The sequence below is a fragment of the Hydra vulgaris genome, chromosome 01 (genome assembly GCF_038396675.1).
Source record: "Hydra vulgaris chromosome 01, alternate assembly HydraT2T_AEP".
Lineage (NCBI taxonomy): Eukaryota > Metazoa > Cnidaria > Hydrozoa > Anthoathecata > Hydridae > Hydra > Hydra vulgaris.
The window spans coordinates 16,280,935-16,297,335 of NC_088920.1; the positions used below are offsets into that span (position 1 = coordinate 16,280,935).

A 16,401-nucleotide genomic window follows, 5' to 3' on the forward strand; every position below is an offset into this window, starting at 1 on the left:
TAGGAGATGCCAACTCCGATATAAAACACCCCTTGCCTTGGGGCTCATGGTTGAGTAAAGGCTAGAGATAGTGTCTTGATAAAAATACTCATCTTAGGCAAATGTTAAATGCACCCGGCTACTATCATGAAGAAGGCCTCCTAGGCAAAGACTTAAGGGGTAAACAGATTCTATCTGTCGACCAGCCTCGTACCCCTTCTTCATCTATTAGGGTGGCGCAGATGTATTTTTAATACATTGTTTCCAGTTTAGGATGTTGAATGCTGGATCTTCTTGACTCAATGCATGGGTTTGCTTGTGTCACTGTTTTTATGACTAGGCAACTCATTCTATTATCTCCTAATGAGGGTACAGCTCTAAAACTCAGTTTTATGGTTCTGAGGCCGGCTGGTAGTCAGGTTACCCAAACTCTGTGGTAGCTCTCAGAGAGGCTGATTCCATCAACAACTGAAAAATATTAAAGTATTAACATTGCCATGTTGCGCATGGATGGTGTCCCCGTTTGTACTTTTGGTGTGCATTGCGGAGGCCACATTTGGAGCCCTTTGTTACGGCTTAGGGTTTATTAGTAGTAATGAGGCAATTGCTTGGGTAATTAAACGGTGTTCTGAGTACAATCTATGCTTTGAGTCAAGTTCTTCAATCTAACTTAAAAAAGAATAAAATACCAAAAACTATAAAACACAAAAAACCATCATTATCACCAAGTTCTCTAAACCAATCATTCACTAATATTCGTGGTCTTCGAAGTAACTTTTCTTCTGTTGAGTCTTATCTCTTGCAAAGTTCACCAGCCCTACTTGCTCTTTGTGAGACTAATTTGAGTTCGGCTGTCTCATCTTGTGATCTTAGTGTTGATGGTTATCTTCCTCTGATTCGTAAAGACTCTAATAGTCACATGCTTGGCCTGGGCGTTTACATTCGTAAGAATTCACCTGTTTGTCTTGAAACTAGGTTTGAATCCACAGACTATTCTTTCATGTGCTTTCGTTTAGCACCACTTCACTCTATTGCCTTTCTCTTTGTTCTATATTGCTCTCCTTCATCTCAAGACTGCACTCTTTTTGATGTTATTTCTGATCATTTTTATCAAGCCCTCTCTCTTTATCCATCAACTAATATAGTTGTTGTCGGTGACTTTAATGCTCACCACTCTGAATGGCTTGGCTCTAGTGTCAGTGACTCTGCAGGCATTATAGCCCACAACTTTTGCCTTTCTCAATCCCTAACTCAAATAGTCAACTTTCCAACTCGCTTTCCTGACAACCCTAATAATTTACCTTCTCTACTCGACTTATGTCTTGTTTCTGATCCTAGTCAATGCTCAGTTTCTCCGCATTTACCCTAAGGTTCTTCTGATCGTAGTTTAATCTCTCTAAAACTAATATCTCATTCTTCTTCATCACCTGAATCCCCCTATTATTGAACCTCTTACAACTACAGTAAAGCTGACTGGGATTCTTTCCGTGACTTTCTTCGTGAAGGCCCTTGGGTAGAAATCTTTCATCATCCTGTCGACAAATGTGCTTCTTACATAACTTCGTAGATTCAGGCTGGCATAGAATCTTTTATTCTCTCTCGACGATTCCAGGTCAAGCCTCACTCTCCTCCATGGTTTTCCTCACACTGTGCTGCTGCAATTGCCAATCGAAACCGTTACTTCCACATTAATCAGCAAAACAATTCTCCAGAAAACAGACGTCTGTTTATTATTGCTAGAAACAACTGTATAAAGGTTTTGTCTAACGCCAAAACCCACTATTCTCAGATCATGACATCTCGTATCTTATCTCAAAAATTAGGCTCTCGTAACTTCTGGAGAATCTTTAATAATATCAGTAATAAGGGCAAATCTATAATTCCACCTCTCTTGTATGGTTCAGACTTTGTCACCTCACCTAAAGACAAAGCTGAATTGTTTGCTAAAAACTTTTCATCAATATCATCTCTTGATTCCTTTAATTGCATTCTACCTGATATTGCCAACAAACAGGTTGATCCATTGCTTGACATTCATATCACTCCAGCATCTGTATCTGAAATGATTTCCTACCTAGACTCTTCTACAGCTTGTGGCCCGGACAACATACCTGTTATTGTCTTGCAGAAGTGTTCTCCGGAGCTGTCGTCTATACTCTAAAAACTATTCATAAGTGCTTATCAGAGTCTTGTTTTCCAGCCTGCTGGAAAACGGCATCTGATATCCCTATCTTTAAAAATTCTGGAGAGCGATCTGATTTGTCTAACTACCGTCCCGTAAGTCTTCTTCCTATCATAAGCAAGGTTTTTGAAACTTTATTTAACAAACACTTAATTTCTCATCTTAAATCTAATAACTTGGTTTCTGACCATCAGTATAGATATCGATCTTCTCGTTCTACAGCTGATTTATCAACAGTAATAACTAATAGGTTTTATCGTGCATAAGATAAAGGTGGAGAGGTTAAGGCCATCGCTTTTGACATTTCAAAAGCTTTTGATTAAGTTTGGCATGCTGGTCTTCTCCATAAGCTTTCTTCTTATGGTGTATCCGGCAACATCTTTAAGATCATTGAATCCTTTCTTTCCAATCGTAGCATAAAAGTTGTCCTCGATGGACAACACTCTTCTTCTTATTCTGTAACTTCAGGGGTTCCTCAAGGTTCTATCCTTGGCCCTATACTCTTTTTAATTTACATTAACGATCTTCCAGATATTCTCACATCTAAGGTGGCATTGTTTGCTGATTATACTACCATTTATTCTTGTTGTGATAAGAAGCCAACACCCTCTGAATGCTTGGAGGGGGCATTTGAGCTTGAAAAGGATCTCACTTCTCCTACAGCATGGGGCTCACAGTAGCTGGTGAACTTTAATTCAGATTAAACTCAATTTTTTTCAGCCAATCGTTATCGCAATAATTTAGATCTTCCTATATTTATGAACGGTGATGTACTCGATGAGTCACCTACTCTTCATCTTCTAGGATTAACTCTTACTTCCAATCTTTCTTGGAAACCATATATCAAATCAGTTGCAAAATTAGCATCTGCTAAGGTTGCATCTCTTTATCGAGCTCGTCACTTTCTTACTATGGATTCTATTATCTCTCTCTCTGTAAATCGTAAATCCGGTAATGTATGGAATACTGTTGCCATATCTGGGGCGGATCTTCTAATGATGCCTTTTCTCTTTTAGACCAGGTGCAAAAACGTATTGTAAACATAGTTGGACCTGCTCTTGCAGCCAACCTCCAACCATTATCACATCGTCGTAATGTTGCTTCTCTTTCTCTTTTCTATAAATGCTATAATGGGCACTGCTCTAAAGAGCTAGCATCTCTTGTGCTATCTACTAAATTTCATTCTCGTGTTACTCGTCATTCAATTAAGTGTCATCCTTTTTCTGTGACTGTTCCTAAGTGCTCCAAAAACGCTTATTCGTCTAGTTTTTTTCCTCGAACATCAGCTCTTTGGAATTCGCTTCCTTCATCTTGCTTTCCTGATTTATTTATTTTGCAATCTTTTAAGTCGTCCGTCAATCGTTATCTTGCTCTACAATCTTCATCTTTTCTCTTTTATTAACTTCCAACTTTAATTAGGGGCTGCTTACAGCCTTGTTGGAAGCGAAGATGTTTTAAAAAAAAAAAAAAAAAAAAAACTAGCAGTAGGCAATCCGTAATATGGGTTTTTAATATATAAATTATTAATAATTTAATTTTTATTTGTTTTCTCTAATGAAACATAAATTAATTTATACTTTTTTAGTTGTGCTTACTTTTATTTTTCTTGACTTCTTAGTTAAACGAAACTGTAAGCTTCATTAAAGTTACAGTTAACCATTTATTCCGCAACGTTCGAACATTAAATGCTCAAATCACAAAATCGTTTTGTTAAAATATGACTTGAATTTTATGCATAGATCATCCAAGTCATATTTAGTACTTTTAAAAAAAAAAAAAAATGCCGTAAAAAAAATGTCAATTTACTTTATATTAACATATATTTATTTCAGCATTCATCCAATCCTAACTTATAATAATGCAGAAAATATTTAGCAAAAAATGTCCTGTATATATTTTGCCTTGCGTTTGTTTTTACTTTGGGCCAAAATTATTAGTTTTAATCAAAACTTTTTATTAATTTTAGTATAAGTCAGGTTGATAAAAAAAGCAATTGCTTTTACTCGACATTTTTGAAATTATTGTTACGCTTTATGTTAATACAAATTTGAGCAAAATTGATAAATATTTTCACATAAATGTGAGCAATAGAGCATAAGAAATGTGAGCAATAGAACATAAATAGAGCAAAGTCTAAAAGCGTTGAATAAAAGCAATTGCTTTTTTTTATTTATCCGGCCTAATGAGCTGAAAAGGCTATAAAAGAGATGTTAAAACCGTATATAGAACACTTGTGTTCACTTTAATAATAAATTTTTTTACAAACATACACGAAAAGTAAATTTATTTACATGATAAATAGTTAAAAATGTTACAAAATTATTTTTAAAAAATCTAAATAAAACATATTTTTCTTAAAAAACAATTAACGTTGAAGGTACTTGCCCAAATGAGTTATAATAGCCGCTATCCCTAGGACCGGAGTCAAGCATAACCTATTGTAATGAAAACCATATTAAAATAATTAAAAAAATTTATTATCGATATGGACGACGATTTAACATTACAAAAAGCTACGTGATTCCATGCAAGTAGGAAGTTATTAAAAAAAAGTAAAAAAAAAAAAAGAAAAAAAGGAAATTAAAAAAAGAACAAAATAGAAAGATTTTTAAAAACTACTTAATTTTGTGAGCACTTTGGCTATGGTGTTAATTTTTGAAACCAATAATATCTTTATCTTTAATGAAAAGCCAACTCGTTTAATCTCATTCAAAGAGCAAAAATATTGATAACACTAAAGATAAAAAAAATGAGATATAAAAAATTATACTATTGTAATATCAAATGCTATATTGGCTTTTAGTGAATAATTAAAAGCAGTTAGAGAAACTACCTGTAATCATTTTTAACGATAGGCACCACGGGAAGGTAAGTCAAGCTGTCTATCAACACAAAACATTACAACAATAACATCACAACAATTACGCAAAGCAATAGCAAATAGCTTAAGATATTTGTAGGATGAAATTACACAAAATATTAACAGATATGTGTTTTATATATATATATATATATATATATATATATATATATATATATATATATAAAGCTATAAAAGGCTAGACAACAGACATTAAATATAACATTAAATATATATCTAAAAACAGAAGTTGGAAATATTTAGCTCTTTCACGCGTCAATTTTCATTAAACTTAATGCGCTAATTTATCTAAATAAAAAAACTCTGCGAGGGAAAACTTTTGAACTTTTTTGTTTTATTGTATAAGTTTGCGTTACGTAACTTATAGACGATCCAAACATCTTTTGGCACTAAATGCTGTATCCCAGCTCTGCTAATTAAAGCTCTTGGCTGGCAAAGTTTGCAATCTTGCTGATCGCTACTTTTTTTTTTCTTTTTAAATAGATTTTTAGTTATAAAAAGTAGCCGGCTAGCATAACAGTCTAGCTCTACACACACTGCAAGTCACTTGCTTGGCTAGTTTAACGGTCGAGCACTACACACACTTCCTTGGCTAGTTTAACGACTTAGCTCTACACATTTGGCTATGAATTATAGCACTAATAAATTTTTAAAAGCAGTTATAACAGTAGAACAAATAACAAAGACTGGTTGCATTTTTTACATTTATTTATAAAAAAAAAAAAAAGTGTAATATTAAAACAATAACCATTTAAAATTCAAGTATATTTGTAAATAAAACATTTTTGAAAACCATTTATTAAATAATTCAAAATGTATGCTATTTTGTTAATGCAACATTTGGAATTTTATATGGAATTTTGGAACAAATGTTTAAACAAAAAAAAGGACAAATGATAAATAAAAGTACAATTGATATATTTAAGTATAATTAATAACTAAAAGTCATTACATACATCATAAAGCTCGTGCTTGCAAGATATGAACATTTAGAAATGAGAAAAACCTAGACTATAAATTAAGAACATTAGAAAATATAACATTATTTGTGTAACATTTTTTACCGACCATACCTTTAATGGTATATTTATCAATTTTGAAAAACAAACTATTAAATGCTCTAGTTCTTGAACATGCCACATATAGTTGCCCATGAGAAAAACACCTTTTTTTTAGATATACACCAACTCTGTCAAAAGTTTGACCTTGACTTTTATGAATTGTCATTGAACATGCCATTCTGACAGGAAACTTACGACGTTTCAGAACAAAAGGTAAATTAGAATCTGATGGAGCCAACTGAATTCGAGGAACAAATACCCGTTTACCACCGGAAACACCTGTCAAAACCTCTGCATCAATATAATTATTTTGAAGAGCACAAACTTTCATTCGAGTGCCATTGCATAACCCAGCTTTGAGATCTAAATTTCTAAGTAGCATAATTACACAACCAATTTTCAATTTTTAACCATGAGGAGGCATACCTGAAGGAGTTAAGCTGTTAAAAAACTCAACAGGAAAGTTATTTCTTTCATTAATGTCATCAGTCTCAATTTGATGAGGACTTAAATAAATTTTGACTTCACCCGGTTGAAATTCAAGCACTTCTTCATTAATTGATAATGAATCCACATTAGTGGGTGTTAAAATGACACGTTTAGATCATTTTACTCAGCATCTCCAAAAATCTTATCAACAATAGAGACATTTTAACTAATAATGCACTGTAAAGGTATTTCAATGCATCCTTTAAAAGGACCCTCTTCTTTGACAGGCATACCAAGTTTTAATTTGGAAAAACTTTCTTTCCCCATCATTTACTCTCATATTTTCAGTTAATGTAAATTTCTGCACCTATCGCCACTGTAAGGATCATTTTATACACGATTCTACAATTTCAGCTGGTTGTCCTGTTTTCACAACAGGCAGTATTTGCCTGAAGTCACCACCAAAAAGAATGACTTTTCCTCCAAACAAAAAGTTGTTGTTGCAAAATTCTTTTAACAACCTATCAATTGCATTTAAGGCATATTTAGGTATCATGGATGTTTCATCAAGCAAAAACAAACTAACTTGTTTTAAAAAATGTCCATGCATAGATTTAGGGGTTACATTACATGTGCGGTTATCCAATATTGGGACAGGAAGATTGAATAAACCATGCAATGTAGATCCATTTGTAAGAAGAGTTGCTGCTATGCCAGTCCATGCAGCTGTAGCAGATTTAAAACCCCTATTTATGGTTTCAGCAACCAAATAATTATACGTAAACGTTTTTCCACTTCCAGCTGGTCCATCCATAAAAAACAATCTGGAATGTTGATTTTCTACACTTAGTTGCTCGTTCAATGCAGCAAGGATAGCATTAGTTGCATTTAATTGATTGACATTAAGAAGCGGTCTCATTCTATTAGCTTCGTCAGTTGATTGCTGAACATTATCATTTAAATTTTCTAGATTAAAATCTATGAATTCATCAACAACAGGCAAATTATAATCAGATAACGTTTTACCACATTGATTATTAATCTTTTCGGTTTGACGAAGAGTAGCTTGTTCAGCTAATATAAATGGAACTTGGCGATCAATCAAATCCTCCGTCGTAAAAGCTTTGTAAGTATTCCAAAGATGCAAAGGGTCGTCAGGTTCACAAAAGGTTAAAATAACTGAAAACAGCTGTCTAATTTGATTAGGCATTCGCGTTAAAATTGCCTCACAAAGAGTATTCTGCCATTCAGTGTCATCTTGCAACAAACCTTTTAAAACACATGCTTCACGAAAGGTTTTCTAGAACTATTCTATTAACAGTTCGCAAATCCGCCCAAGAAGTAGCTCCTTTTGCCTGCAAAAGTAACAATCTAAGAAAATATAATTCTTCTGTTGGACTAACTTTATACATTCTTACTTTCACCTTATTTCCACCTCTTTGTCTAACCTTCCATTTACAATGTTTATCATCAAATACAAAGTGATATGGAATGTCTACATATGAATAGCGATGCGCTCCTTCATTTTCAGAATTTAATTTAAACCACGCCGTAAGGTGTGTATCGCGTTGGGCAGCACGATCTAAAGCCACTTGTTCTTCTCCTTCTTTAAAATACAAAGTCTGATTCTCAGGAAGATGAACCTTAAGACGGATAATAGCGTGTGACATATGACTTATTGGGTACTCAAATATTCGCCACAGTGCCTCAGGTGCACTAACATAACGACAATTTAAAAAAAGTATTTACTTCATTGTGATTAACCTGTTCTTTTATCAAAACATTCGCACAATCATGCCCTTTGTATATGTATTTTTACAAATATTTAACAGCCTTTACAGACATGCAAACTTCAACATTAATGTGGGCTTGATATTTCTTAGATAACCAAGGATTGAAAGGTACCACCCAACGGTTATCTACATTGTTGCCTTTAATATTGATAACCAACCCATTATCACGACGTCTATGTTGTGGATAACCATTGTGAACGGCTACTGTGTTGGCATTAAATTATTTAGGATAATTTTTGCTGCACACCCCATCTTTTATGCAGGGAGAATTAGGATTCAGTATCCCACATGGGCTGTGAATTATGGAAGTTATAATAATATCATAAAATTCACGATTAACAACCGGATCTAGAATTTCTGCACATATTAAATTATTAATATCCCGTGCTGTTTCAAGTTTATAATCATTGGCTAAATGAATTAAAATGTGGGCATGCGGCAAACTTGGCTTTTGAAACTCAATAACCTGAACATGCGTTACATACCTAATACATCATGTTTGAATATATCATTGAGGAGGCTATTTAACTTGAGTTTAAAGACTCGAGTGACCAAATCAGGTCTATCATTTGCAGTCTGACCTGAATATAAATTTTCTGTTCTTTCACGCCAATTTGGGTTGCAAGTAAAAGTAATAAAAAGATCTGGTTTACCATACTTTTTAATAATCGCCATAGCATCTTCAAAATTTTATTTTAAAGCTCTAGGACTTCCTACATAAGATGATGGCAAAATAACTACTCGCCCTGGTCTAACATTACGTTCGTTCGCAATGTTATTAACCTGTTCATGTAAGGCATCATACTGCTCGCTTCTCAGTTTATTTTGATTATTTCTGATAAAAGCAAGACGCTGGCCTTCAATTTTTACATATGCATCTACAGCAAATTGCTGAAATAGTTTCTTGCCATAAAATAATGAACAGAAAAATTGCCGAAAAGAATGTCTATAAATGTAGAACTGAGATAATGTAACATGATTTTTAACCAGTATGGCACGCTCAGGGTTATGCACTAACTGATTATGCCAACCAGCATAACCTCTTGGGAAAAAGAGAGGATAAATCATAGGATCTAAGTTGGCTGACATACTTGATACAATTTTTATAGGATGACCTCTTGGGTAAATAACAACTTCCCTGGAAGTTTGGGGAGCTCCATCTTGGCCAAAAAATACAAATGCAACATCATCGTGTGAAGGTAGAATATAGCGACGCCTATGACCCCCTTCAAGTAAATACATTTTTACAACAGAAGCTTGGCGACCTTCTATAGTCGCTTGACAAATTTATTCATCTTCTTCTTCAGCCATATTTTTAAATGCAAGAGCAAATGGACTTTGTTCAGTAATTATAGTTTGCAATTGAAACATTAAATCACGTAAACAAAGATCATTACCACGTTGTTGCATTCTAAAATTTACTGCTGCAAGTGGATCATATATATATAGTTGAGAATATATTGGTGGAATATCTTGATCTGGCCTAAGATTACCAACACGATGATAAATCTGGCCACATATTTTAAAACATGGAGGCCCATGATTTATTGGTTGAACTACAATTGCTTTAAACGAAGCGAAAGAAAGACAAGCATTATAATTTCAATATGTTTTAAGGATATATATATATATATATATATATATATATATATATATATATATATATATATATATATATATATATATATATATATATATATATATATATATATATATATATATATCTGCCTTAGAGGGCAGAGGTTCTATCTCCATGTTGTGCTCAAATTTAATTATGACTTTAGGGACATCTATTTTAAGTGCTAGAATCAGATTAGGCAGCGGGTCTATCTCCACATAGTAGGAGAAGAGCAATAAGTTTGTGCGAGTTTTGAGCTATCTACATTTGTGCGGAATCCCATAAGGGCAAAGGTGTTATCTCCTTTGCAATCTGACTATACCGGAGATATCTTCTTTGCCCTATTACGTAATTCTTGAAAATGGCAGACAATAACAAACGAAATATAATAAATAAACAACCTTTTATTAAAACAGAGATAATTTTAAATAGTTTTTTTCGTAATTCTAAGAGTTCACCATGGAATTAAACAATGGTTCAAAAAAGCGAACTTTCACTGAACCAAAAATTGGACGCAAACAAGGCAAAAGACCAAATCTTTGAAAACGATTTGTTGAAAAAGACAAAAGAGAGAAAGGAATGGCATACAAGACACGAAAAGGTAAAGCAGTACCGCCCAAAACACCTAGAACGGTGAACTGTTTAAAGTGCAAATTCAAGTGTGGAGAACATTTTGAGGAAACCAAACGACTAGAAATAAATAAACACTACTACCAACTAGAGGGTGAAAATAGAAAAAAAGATTTCATATGCCATTTAGTGAAAAGTAGCAATGTTTCACGTCGTCGTGACAGTTCAGGAATAAGACCAAAAACAATATCCTGTGCATATCATTTGCCAGTGGAAGCGAATGAAAACAATGTCATTAGAGTGTGCCAAAAAATTTTTTGCACGACTTCGGACATAAGCAAGAAAACTGTTCAGTTTGTTGTAAAAAATAAAAATGAGATTGGTCTTTTCATACCACCAAATTCAAAAAAAGGAAAAACTCCAGCCAATAAGACTTCAGAAATGCGAACCAATGCAGTTCGAGAGCACATCCTAAGCTTTCCTCAGGTCGAATCTCACTACTGTCGGGCTTCATCAAAGGCAAATACCTTAGTCCTGAACTAAGTATTGAGGAACTTTATATTTTTAAATTCTGTTCAATTCACAGTTAATTTGAGTAAAGGTTCTATCTCCATGGTAATTGTAAAATTTGTCCCAAAATGTTACTAATTTTAAAAAGTTTGAACCATGATTGTCATTATCTGATAGTTTACACAATCATAAAAAGCATTTTGTATTAATTAAAAAATAATTGTAATTGGATTCATTATGTTTATAAATTTCAAAAATTCCATTCAACTCGCAATTAATTTAGGCAAAGGTCCATTCTCCATGATGACTTTTATAATTTGTACCATACTCTCTTCAATGTTAATAATTTCAAAAAAGTTGAATTATTCCAATCATGTTTCATAGTTCTAATTGATCAAAAAACATTAACACTAACAAAAAATGAAATTGCTGATTTATGCTTAATGCTCAAACTTTGTTTTTGTTCTCCTGCAAAACTACCCAAAATGGAGATAGAACCTCTGCCCTCCAAGGCGACGATATATATATATATATATATATATATATATATATATATATATATATATATATATATATATATATATATATATATATATATATATATTGAACTATTTATTAGTGAAAACATATGAAATCCAAAATTTTCTTTATAACATATATAGTACATTTTATAAATAGACCTCTACAATTTCCTTGGTACAACAACTCGATTATGATTAATAACAACTCTGTAAACATGAATTTTCTAATAATCTAAATCTTAATAAATTATAAACAATTAAACTTCAATAAAAGTGTATTAAAATGATTAGAGCTATATTAAATGTAGAAAAACAAACATATAATAACAGAATTATATCCTAAACCACAATTCATTCATGCAAGAGAAATTATTATACACTTATTGAAAAGCCAGAAACCTTTTTTTCAAACAGCAAAGGTTTTAACAATGCTATAGATAAATTTTATTTATAACAAAATGTTGTCATGGCTTTTATCCCTATTATTAAAAGCATGTGAAAGCATGAAACTACCCATAAATATCTTTTAACGGTAGACCCCATCTAAGAATTATAGTAACTTTTATTTTCAATATTAACATCTATAACACGAGGCTTTAAATTTAAAAGTATAATATAAAAAAAGATTACAATAAACTAATTACTTAATAAAATTTTAAAAAGATTTTATATTACCTATCATTTCAAGCTACTAAACATTATCTACCTAATGTCAACTTAAACATTTTTAACTCATACCATAAAAGGTCATGACTTCTTTAAGAAAATACTTGGTTAAGAAAAGTTTGGGAACTACTTAAAAACTAAGAAATAGTGTATTTTACAGAATACAGAATTGTAATTATTATCAAACAATAGGTATAACTATGCGCACTAATAATAATATTCACTGTGCTATTTCAGATAAAAGTCACTAATTTATATTTCTACTTGAAGAAATTATACTAATGTATTTACATTAAGAAACAAAAGCAGCGAGTTCTAGTAATGAAACTACCTATTAATCATTTTTAACTATATACACTAGCTTAAAGATAAGCCAAAGGTAACAACATTACACAAAAAATTATTAAAGATGTTATGTATTTTCAGAATAGTTATATTGAAGGCTAGACTACACTTAGACTTAAAACAGTAACACCGCGAGACTGGTAAGGTTGACGAATCTTGCTCTAGATCTATATCTCAAATATATTGTGTGTTATAGTTATGCTAACTATAAAACACAATATGTATTTTAGTTTTATATAACATATAAAAACACCTCATTTAACAACCATGTACACATTAGATAAAATACATTTCATACTATTATAAAAACATTTATATAAACACATTTATAAAACAACTATATAACATATATCATCACAGACAAGTATTTATCAAAAACTTTTTAACTTTGAGCATAGTATAAACATATATGCAAACCTTTAACAACTATAAAACGACATTTATTAGCATCAATTATTTTTAATGTAACAAAGAATGCAGACTACAATTCACAACATTGGAATTAAAAAGATGAAACCATTTAAGAACAAAATCAAAAATTTCTAATCAACAAAAATACAGATACCTTAAAATGAAGCATAACACAACATTATTTTGACAAATTCCAGAAGAATTTTTTTTTAATTTTTCTATTTCTTATTATTTTTCCTAAGAATATAAAGTATACATATAGATATAGAGAAATATAAAATAAATTGAAATAAACGCAAACTTATGTATATAAACTTACATGACCACAAACAACAGTCTTACTTTATTTAACTTTTCATGTTAAATACATAAATAAAATTTCATTCTTATTATTCTTTCAACAAAAAATAATCTTAATCTATAAATAATCTAACTTCTTCTAAAAAATGAAAACAGGCTATAAAAATTAGAAAAATAAAAACAACCAACAACAAACAAACGATTATTTAACTTTTTATTTTAAACAATGAACAACATCAATTCTTCTTGAAAATAAAAGTATATAAGCTCTAATTCGCTTGCTGACCTTACTTGAAAGACCGCATGGAACATATAACCGCTTATAAAAAAAAGTCTAGAAACTACTTAAAAATTAAGAAATAGTGTATTTTACAGAATACAGAACCGTAGGTAACAATACGAACAATAGGCGTAACTATGCGTAACTATGCGCACTAATAATGATAATATTCATTAGCGTATTCATATTTAGATCAATAAAGATAATTATAACATAAACTATAAAATATATTTTTATACTCGTTGCACATAATTTTTTATAATTCTTTTATCCATTAATAATAATATTAAATTATAAATAATATTAGATATTATATATGATAATCTTAGTTTAAATATTTAGGTAAATAATTTTTTGTAATTCTTTTTTTTAAATGTTATTATTTTTTTTTTTAATAATTATGTCATGAATTTTTATAATTTTTATTATAATATTTATAAATTTATTCTTTTATGATTTATAATTATAATAAATTTATTCTTTTATATTTCTTTGCAAATATTAAAATCAGATTAAAATATTTTTTTATGCTAATAACCTTTTTTCAGATTAAATTTGTAATTACTTTTTTTAATACAATATTTCTTTTTTACTACAACGTTTTCTTTATTGCATTCAACCTTCGTTGTTACATTATGTCTTTAGATAAAGTTATGAGTTTTAAGGTTTATTCAAAATTAATTTTATAATGAAAAAATAAAGTTATGTTCTGCACATCATAGCATTTATGTTCATGTCAATTATTTTTCAAGTTTGAAGTGTTCGCCACTTTTTTTTTTTTTTTTGATTTTCGTTGTCAGCTGGCTGGCAACAAAAATCAAAAAAAAATTCAAAATTTTGCAGAATTTTTTTTTTTAGTTATTTTGTTCGAAAGTAAAATTTTCATTTAACGTTTCTTTAACTGTAAATCAGACATGAATTTTTATTTCTTTAATCTTCGATCAAAATGTTTTTTATAATAATTGTTTAAAAAAATTAAATTTTACTTTAAAAAAAACGTTTCTTAAATTTTACTGCTAAAATGTGGGCAGAACACATCACTTTTTTACAAATGAATCAATGCTAGAGCATTAAATAAGATTTAGACAGTTACCAAGTTTGCCCTAAGATAATATATTTAATAATAATTTTAAGATTGATAAATTTAATAAGTTTAAATGATAGTTTAAGTAAATATAATAATATAAAAATAATTGCATTCAATATAATAGTTATGTTTCTATTAATGTTTTCTATAAAAAACATTATTATTTGTTAATTAACTATTTCAGGTACTTTTTATTTTTTTTAACTTCATTTTTAGTTTTGAATAAAAATAGTTTTGAAAAGTTCCTTAAAATTCTTTACTTTAATAATAATGTTTTTTAATTTTCTTTTCAAAGACTATTTTAAAAATATAAAACATATAGAGTAAAAGTAGTTAGAATGAAATAGTTGATAAAATGGAAATAAATGGATAAAATAGAAAATGGAGTTTTGAAAATGTTATTTTTTTACTCCTATTTTTTTGGATAAAACTTTTGTAAATAATTTTTGTTTATGCTGTGGAAAATCATTTTTTGAATACGATGATATAAAATTTTAATACGAAATAAGTTTTTTTTTTTTTCATAAATGGTAAAATTTTCCGCCGTGTATTAATATTTATTATATTGAAAAATGAGCTAAAAAATAAAACATATGTTAATAAAATACATAATTCTTTTACAACTCTGACGTTGTTATATGCTGGCTATATTAATGGATATATTCTTCGAATTGATTGATAAGATTTATTTGTTAACTTACAGTCTAAAAGTAATACTAAACAAATGTAACAAAGTCTCAGTTGGAATTTTATGTTTTTATCCTATTAGTTTGCTTACCACCTCATTTGTCACATATTCTGTAGCAACTAGGTGTTGGTGTTTATCGCAAAGTCAAAAGATTTTGATGCAAATTACTTCAAGAGTTTGGTGCAAAGACAAAGTTCAGCAGTTTGCCAAAAGAATGTTTTAGTAAACTGCAAGCAAAACATTCTGTTCAAGTTTCAACATTTAATAGTTTGTTTCCGCTTTAACAAGAACAAAATCGAGCGTTATAATAAATATAAAATATTTGAAACATTAAAAGACTCTGACAGCAAAAAAGTAGCAAATCAAGCAAGGAAACAACATAATCTTGACCTTGATGATAAGCTGCAGATAAATCAATCAACAACAACTCCAGCAGCAACAGCTAGCCAAGCCTCTTAAAGATTCAACATCATCACATAAATAAAAATATTTTCTTTATTAATTGATTTTTTTTTACATTGTAATATAGGTGGATTTTTAGTTAACATAGTTGGTTGCATTTTTTAAATAAATTATTTTTTTAGTTACCCATTAATTTGCACATTTTGTTCTCCTAAATAGTAGAGTATGTTTTAGGATAGAATGATCCAACAACATACTTATATGAGCATCCTACAACATACCTAAATGAGCAGTCGTAGCGCAGTAGTTAGCGCTCAGAAGCTAGAGATTCCTGGTTTATTAGAACCTCTGGGAATGTTTTGTAACATCGATAAGGAAGGAGGCGTGAACTTCCTTTCAAATTAAATTGGAATAAAAACAAAAACAGTCTGAAACGCACTTGGCAAGTTTTAAGAGAAATCACTGATAAACTAGTGCGCTTCGCTTAACGTTAGTAAAGTTAATGATGAAATTTTATATGACTCATGTGAGATTTCAATTGAGTTAAATAAGCATTTTGTTTAGTACAAGACCAAACTTAGCTGAAAATGTTCCATACCCATATAAAAATTCTTTTGAATTTTTTCTTCCAAAAACAACAAATTTAATTGCATTGACATATCTTTTCAGTAATTTAAA

General features: G+C 30.3%; 2 protein-coding genes across 2 annotated transcripts; both read right to left on the reverse strand.

Annotated features, from left to right (window-relative positions):
• Positions 1 to 6,053: 6,053 nt before the first annotated feature.
• Positions 6,054 to 6,485, reverse strand: LOC136074154 (ATP-dependent DNA helicase PIF1-like). Its single transcript, XM_065786459.1, has one exon. The coding sequence runs from the start codon at positions 6,483 to 6,485 to the stop codon at positions 6,054 to 6,056; it is 432 nt and encodes a 143-aa protein (XP_065642531.1).
• Positions 6,486 to 6,917: 432 nt separating this feature from the next.
• On the reverse strand, positions 6,918 to 7,742 carry LOC136074155 (ATP-dependent DNA helicase pif1-like). The gene has a single exon (XM_065786460.1). It carries the CDS (start codon positions 7,740 to 7,742, stop codon positions 6,918 to 6,920), a length of 825 nt encoding a protein of 274 aa, XP_065642532.1.
• Between the last annotated feature and the right edge of the window lie 8,659 nt (positions 7,743 to 16,401).